Genomic DNA, 7,500 nt, shown 5'->3' with positions numbered 1-7,500 from the left:
CGCCGCTCACGCCCGTCGTCTTCGAGGAGGTCGCCAAATGGGGACACAAGACAGCCACAGTACGTTTTTGTACCCTTTCTCTCTTTCTTCATTTTCTCTTTCGGTCTCTCTTCTTTTTCTCTTTTGGTCTTTCTTCTTTTTCCCTTTCGGTCTTTCTTCTTTTTCTCTTTTGGTCTTTCTTCTTCTTTTTCTCTTTCTTTCCCTTTTCTGTCTCTTTCTTCCCTTTTCCCTTTTCTCTCTTTCTTTCTTCTTTTTTCTATGTTTTCTTTATTCGCCATTTCCTCTCTTTCTTTTTTCTTCTCCTTTTTCTTCCTTTCCTTTTTTTTTTCTTATTCGTGTGTGCAATCTTCTCTTGTTTTCTTTGTTTCTTTTCTTTTTTGTTTTTTAATTCGTTTTACCGAGAGAATTGGATAGAGCTAGATGTGAGAGAGAGAGAGAGGGAGGGGAGGGAGGAAAATGTGTACATGAATATGAATAAACAAATGTGTGTATGTATATATATATGCATATATATATATATATATATATATATATATATATATATATATATATATATACATATATATATATATATATATATATATATATATATATGTATGTATATATGTATATATATATATATATATATATATATATATATGTACATATATATATATATATATATATATATATATATATATATATATATATATATATATATATATATATATATGTATATATATATATTCATATATATATACATATATATATATATATATATATATATATATATATATATATATATGTACATATATATATATATATATATATATATATATATATATATATATATATATATATATATATATATATGTGTGTGTGTGTGTGTGTGTGTGTGTGTGTGTGTGTGTGTGTGTGTGTGTGTGTGTGTGTGAATTAATTATATAGATAGATAGAATGATAGAGAGACGCAGAGAGGACTAACATAAGAAAGATTGATAAAATAATAACAAGAAAGAACAAAAGAGAAAAGCGCCTCTCCCTCAAAGCCCCCCTCCCCCCTCCCCCAGGAGTGCGGCTACACCGGCAGGAGCTACACGTACTCTCAGCTCGTGGACGGGATCATGCGGTGGGGCGGGATGCTGCAGCGGAGGGCCGGCGACAGGGCCAACCCGGGCACCGTGGCCATCCTCGCGCCCAACTGCCCCGAGTACCCCATCGTGTTCTTCGGGTCCATCGGCGTCGGCGCCACCGTCACCACCGTCAACTCCGCCTACACGCCAGGTGCGGCCGGAGGGTCTCGACTTTTTTCTTCTTCCTCTTCTTCTTCGTCTTCTTCTTTAGATCTTTCGCCGACGTTCGTTTGTCATTCGACGAAAAATACTTGTTTGGACTCCATGGGAATTTTTGGGATTATAACTCTGTCTGATGTCAATGACAATGATGATAAAAATGATAATGTTAAAAATAATGATAATAACAACAATAATAATAATAATTATTATTATAATAATAATAATGATTGAGAGAGAAATAAACAGAGCGCGAGTGAGAGAGAGACAGAGAGAGAGAGAGAGAGAGAGAGAGAGAGAGAGAGAGAGAGAGAGAGAGAGAGAGAGAGAGAGATTGCTCGAAAGAACGACCGAAACTCACCACCCCGCCCTCCCTCCGCCCGCAGAGGAGATCGCGCGCCACCTGGACGACAGCGGCGCGAACCTGCTCGTGGTGGAGGCCGTGATGGAGCCCCTCGCCGAGGCCGCCCTCAAGGTCCTCAAGCGGGACGTCCCTGTGGTGGTGAACGGCCCCTCAGCCAACGCCCGGCCCAACCTGAGGGAGATCATCGCCGACAGCAACACGCCCTTCGCTGACTTCGTTGATGTAGGTGTTGTGGGCGCCGGCGATGGCATTTCGTGGAGGATAAAAGTAGAGGGAAAAGTTAATGTCTGATCAGAAAAGAACTGATGTTGATAGTCAGTTCATGAGGACATGGTTATAACAAATTAAGAGGGCGTCATTATGACAATTGATCAGAATGACGTCATTATAACAATTAATGCATGAAGACGTAATTATCAACTAGCAATATAACGTTAATCATAACAGTGTAACGATCTTTAACAAACGTAGTGATGACAATGCCATTTCAGTACACGTTTCGGCCATTCCCACGCCCATTCCCACGCCCAAAATAGCCACTCCAATAAAAAAAAAAAACTTTCCGAACGCCTTCTCAGGTGCCTCTGGACCGCGTCGCAGCCCTCCCGTACTCCAGCGGCACGACGGGAAAGCCAAAGGGCGTGTCTCTCACCCACTCGGCCGTCGCAAATAACATTTCCATGTACCACAACGCCCACACGATCAACACTGAGAAGGCAGAAGGTGAGGGAGAGATTCGGGTCTTGTTCGGTGTCTAAGTTCATTGCTTGGTTTAACGTTCATGAGGTTTTAAGGTTTATCTTTATATTGACTCTCCTCTCGATCGTCCTGCTTATCAGATCTTTGTAATATTAGTTATGGCATCAATGCACCAAACACCCTGGATTATGGATCTTACAGTTCATTTTATTTTATTTCAAATGTATGCATAAACTAGAACCCTTTTCTTGAAAATATGAATTGAAATCTAAAAAAAACTAAGGAAATCGCTATACCCATACATCAAAAAAGAAAAAGAAATATAATGATAATAATCATAATGATAATAATAATAATAACAATAATAAAAAGAGAAGTAAATCATCAGACTAAGAAAACAAAATGAACACGCGTCCCCTAAACCGCCCCGTCCTCCCCACCTCCAGGAGACCACCAGGAGGTGCTGATGGGCCTCCTGCCCTTCTTCCACATCTACGGCATGTGCGTCATCATGACCTCCGGCCTCACCAGGGGCGCCAAGATCGTCACGCTGCCCAAGTTCGAGCCCCAGATGTATGCCAATGTCCTCAAGAAGCACAAGGTAAAGGGGAGAGAGAGAGAGAGAGATAAGTGGAGTTTGGGAAGGGAAGAAAGGAGAGATCGGGCGCTGGTTGGCCGGGGGAAGCTTTGTTGTTGTTGTAGTTGTAGTTCCTGTTGGTGTTATCTGCTCGGGCTTATTTTTCTGTTGTTATCTGTCCGTTGTTGTTATCTTTCTGTCGTTTTAATGTTGTTTTTGTTATCTTTTTGTTGTTATCGCTGTTATCATGTTATATGTCTGATGTCCTCTTTCTGTTGTTATTTTCATTGTTATGTTTTTACCTTTCTGTTATCTTTGTGCTGTTGTCTCTCGGCTGTTATCTCTCTGTTACTGTTATCTTTGTGTTATAATTCTGCTGTGGTCTTTCTGTTATAATCCTTCTGTTATTGTTATATTTGTGTTATATTTTTGTCGTTGTTATCGTTCTGTAATTTTTCTTTTTGTTGTATCTTTGTGTTGTAATAATTCTGTTGCTGTTATCTGTCTGCTATTGTTATCTTTCAAATGTTATTTTTGTGTTGTTACGTCTGTTACTGTTATCATTTTGTTATCTTTCTGTTGTTTTTTAGATGTCGATAGGGTAAGTAGGTGACATTATCGTGAAATATAGAATTGTAATACTAAAAACAACAGTGACGATAAAAGCAATGATGATGATAATGATCATAACAACAAAAACAACGATGATAATAATGTTAAAGATCGCCTTACCAACACCACCACTATGATAACAATACAAAATACACACATAAATTACAACCCTACTTCAACTATGCACTCTCACCCACCATCAACCATCAGCAACCCTCCACTCATCCACCTTCATCCACTCCCTCCAGGTCTCGGTCCTCCACGAACCCTCCACTCAACCACCTTCATCCACTCCCTCCAGATCTCCTTCCTCCATTAACCCTCCACTCACCCACCTTCATCCACTCCCTCCAGGTCTCGGTCCTCCACACGGTGCCGCCCCTCCTGCAGTTCGTGGCCGCCTCTCCTGCCGTGTCGCCGCAGGACCTGTCGCACGTCCACACCGTTATGTGTGGCGCGGCGCCAGTTCCTCCCGCCGCTGCCATGGCGCTCAAGGAGAAGGTGTCGCAGCCGATTTTCTTCCAAGAGGGTGAGGAGAGGCTTTTGGCTTCGTTTGAGGGGGGGGGGGAGCAGAGGAGGGGTGTGAGATTGGGTGAGAGGGAGAGGGAAAGACAGGGAGAAGTGGGTGAGAGAGAGAGGGAAAGAGAGGGAGAAGTGGGAGGGGGACAGGGGGATATATGAGAGTGGATGAGAGGGAGAGGGAAAGATAGGGTGAGGAGAAGCTTTTGGCTTCGTTTCAGGGGAGGGGGGACGGGGGTATGAGAGTGGGAAAGACAGGGAGAAGTGGGTGAGAGGGAGAGGGAAAGATAGGGTGAGGAGAGGCTTTTCGCCGGGTTTGGGGGGGGGGGGGGGAAGTAGGAGGGAGAGGAGGGGTGTGAGAGTGGGTGAGAGGGAGAGGGAAAGACAGGGAGAAGTGGGTGAGAGGGAGAGGGAAAGACAGGGAGAAATGGGAGGGGGACAGGGGGATATGGGAGTGGGTGAGAGAGAGAGGGTGAGGAGAGGGCTTTTGGCTTCGTTTTGGCGGGAGGAGAGGGGAGGGAAGGAGGGAGAGGAGAGGTGTGAGATTGGGTGAGAGGGAGAGGGAAAGACAGGGAGAAGTGGGAGGGGGAAAGGGGATATATGAGTGGGTGAGAGGGAGAGAGAAAGAGAGAGTGAGGATTAGGTGAGAGTAAGAGTGAGCGAGCGTGAAAGAGAGAGAGAGAGAGAGAGGAGGTGAGGTCAGAGAAAAAAAAAGGAAGAAGAAACGAAAAAAAGACAAGAAACACAAACTACACAAGACCTTAAACACACACATATGAAAGAAATAACGACATCGAATCCCTCAACCCTTTAACCCTTTCACCGGAAGCCCCTAACCCGAAACCTCTCTCCCTAACCCCCCTTAGGCTTCGGCATGACGGAAACCCTCTGCACGCACATGACTCCTAAGGGCGAAGAGAAGCTAGGTTACTGCGGGAAACTCGTCCCTCACACCAAAGCCAAGATCGTCGATTTGGAGAAGGGAACGCCCCTGCCTCCGGGAGCTGAAGGGGAGCTCTGCGTCCACTCTCCTGCTGTGAGTTTCCTTTCTGTTTTTCTTTTCTTTCTTTCTTTCTTTCGTTTCTTTTCTTTAGGATTATCAGTTCCTCTGTGATATGCCAAGAATGGATGCCAAAGGAAAGGTCTATATTACGTCAAAATAGATGAGAAAAGAGAGGTCTATATTACGTCATAAAAATAATTGATAAAAGAGAGGTATATATTACGTCTAAAAATAGTTGATAAAGGAGAGGTCTATATTATGTAAACATTAGAAGACAAAGGAGAGGTCTATATTACGTAAATGAATAGATGACAAAGACAAAGGAGAAATCTATAATAAGTCAAATACAAAGAAGAGAAGAATCTATAACACGTAAGAAATAAATAACGAAGGGGAGATATATAAAACCCCAAAACAGAAATAACAAAGGAAATAGCAAACGAGAAGAAGAAAAAGAAAATATAAATTCATAACAACGTGAATGTATATGTAACTCTTCTGTCTCGCCGATAAGAAACTACTGATAAGCCTATTACTCCAAGACCTCGATAAGGAGATGCCGGACGTTTCCATGATAATTACAGAGATAACATATCTCACCTCCTTTTCCCTATGTGCTTTTCACAACTCATGCCAGAGATAGCAGCTGGCGTAAGGGTTAGATGAAAGATATTCACCATGATTCCGCAGGATAGTGAAATGGAGTACGGATAATACGAATAATGATAAAGTAGTTAATTTGATAGCATGTTGCAACTCATAGAAGTAATGGTACGAATAAAGGATACAGTGATGATAGTAATAATGATAATCCTACCAATGATAATAATCATTTTGTAATGATAATAATAGTAATAATAATAACAATAATAATAGTAATAGTAATAATAATAATAGTACATAATCATCATTACCACCATGACACAAAGAGCTTAACCATCCAAACCTACCTACCTCTCACTATCCTCTCTCTCTCATTCTCCCTCCCCCCCTCCTTCTTCCTCCCTCTCTCTCTCTCTCCCTCCCTCTTTATCTATCTATATATCTCCCTCCCTCTTTCCCTCGTTCACTCTCTCTCCCTCTTCCTCCCTCTCTATTTATCTATCTATCTCCCTCCCCCTCCCTCCCTCCCTCCGTCTCTCTCTTCCTCCCTCTCTCCCTCCCTCCCTCCCTCCCTCCCTCTCTCTCTCCCTTCCTCTCCCTCTCTTACTCACTCTCTCTCTCTCTCCCCCTCTCACTCTCTCTCTCTCCCCCAACAGCTGATGGCCGGCTACCACAACAACCGGCAGGCGACCCAGGAGTGCTTCGACGAGGACGGCTGGTTCCACACGGGAGACGTGGCTGTCTGCGATAACGATGGCTACTTCTCCATCGTTGATCGTATTAAGGAGCTCATTAAGGTCAAGGGACTGCAGGTAAGTAAGAATGGGTGAATCGTGGATGGTCGTTTGTGGTGTGGTAGGGTTCAAGGGATCGTAGTGATGATAATGATGATAATAATATGAATTATCATTTGTATTGTAATTTTGTTACGTCAGTACCTACTAATTCTACTCCTGCCACTACTACTAGTTAGGGTAAGTAGGTATTAACTGACAGACAAGACCAACTCCCTGACGCTCACCCCCCCCCCTCCTTCCCTCCCCCAGGTGTCTCCCTCGGAGCTGGAGGACATCCTCCTTCGGCATCCGGGCGTGGCCGACGTCGGGATCACGGGCGTGGACGACGAGCGGGCCGGGGAAGTCCCGCGCGCCTTCGTCGTGCGCAGGAACAAGGATCTGCGCGAGAAGGACCTCCACGCCTTCCTCGGGAGTCGCGTGGCCCCGCACAAGCAGCTCGCAGGAGGGATCCGCTTCGTGGAGGAGCTGCCCAAGAACCCGACCGGAAAACTCCTTCGGCGCCAGCTGAAGAAGATGGCGGACGGCGAGTGATGACGTCATAGGGTGAAGGAAGGAAACGACTCGAATGCAATATTCTCACCAGATCTGATTATCTTTTACAATTGCATTTTCGATGTATATACGTGTGTGTATTTGTGTGTGTGCGTGTGTGTGTGTATAAAATGAAGGTGATAGTCTCGTTGACTTAAAAACAACTTTTGGACTGCTGCAGGACGTGCACTTGCTCTGTCTCCTTTACAAGGCGAAAGGCATTGGCAGAAATGCATTGTAGTTCCATGTATTTACAGTATTCCTAAAGATTTCCTCGGTGATAACAAAGGCGAAGGCATATGTTAAATTATAGGCCTATTCTTACGTTTTGGACCATCTGCCGCCCTTTTCAAAACAAAAGGTTTTGGCGGTTTGACTACACATGTATTCCTATTTATATTTTCCGTTACCGTGATTTCCCCCGACAATAAAATGACTACTTTTCCGGTTTCCATGTTTTTATGTAAGATTTTGTTGACAAACTTCCTGCCAGATGACTATTTGGCGAGGAGGTGCTCGCTTCT

General features: G+C 43.8%; 1 protein-coding gene across 2 annotated transcripts in view; it reads left to right on the top strand.

Moving 5' to 3' along the window:
- Positions 1-7,500, top strand: part of LOC113822893 (uncharacterized) — an 8,392-nt gene that overhangs the window by 830 nt on the left and 62 nt on the right. For both annotated transcript variants that reach the window (XM_070126180.1, XM_070126179.1), the window contains exons 2-10: positions 1-59; positions 1,050-1,263; positions 1,658-1,857; positions 2,214-2,358; positions 2,781-2,935; positions 3,878-4,052; positions 4,909-5,078; positions 6,305-6,460; positions 6,695-7,500. The exon at positions 1-59 is cut by the window's left edge and continues 65 nt beyond it; the exon at positions 6,695-7,500 is cut by the window's right edge and continues 62 nt beyond it. In XM_070126180.1, the coding sequence (XP_069982281.1) occupies positions 1-59; positions 1,050-1,263; positions 1,658-1,857; positions 2,214-2,358; positions 2,781-2,935; positions 3,878-4,052; positions 4,909-5,078; positions 6,305-6,460; positions 6,695-6,976 (1,556 nt within the window). In that variant the 3' untranslated portion in view covers positions 6,977-7,500. The remainder of the gene's footprint in view (positions 60-1,049; positions 1,264-1,657; positions 1,858-2,213; positions 2,359-2,780; positions 2,936-3,877; positions 4,053-4,908; positions 5,079-6,304; positions 6,461-6,694) is intronic.

This window comes from Penaeus vannamei, chromosome 10 (assembly GCF_042767895.1).
Source record: "Penaeus vannamei isolate JL-2024 chromosome 10, ASM4276789v1, whole genome shotgun sequence".
Lineage (NCBI taxonomy): Eukaryota > Metazoa > Arthropoda > Malacostraca > Decapoda > Penaeidae > Penaeus > Penaeus vannamei.
This window is presented reverse-complemented; position numbering and strand designations above follow the sequence as displayed.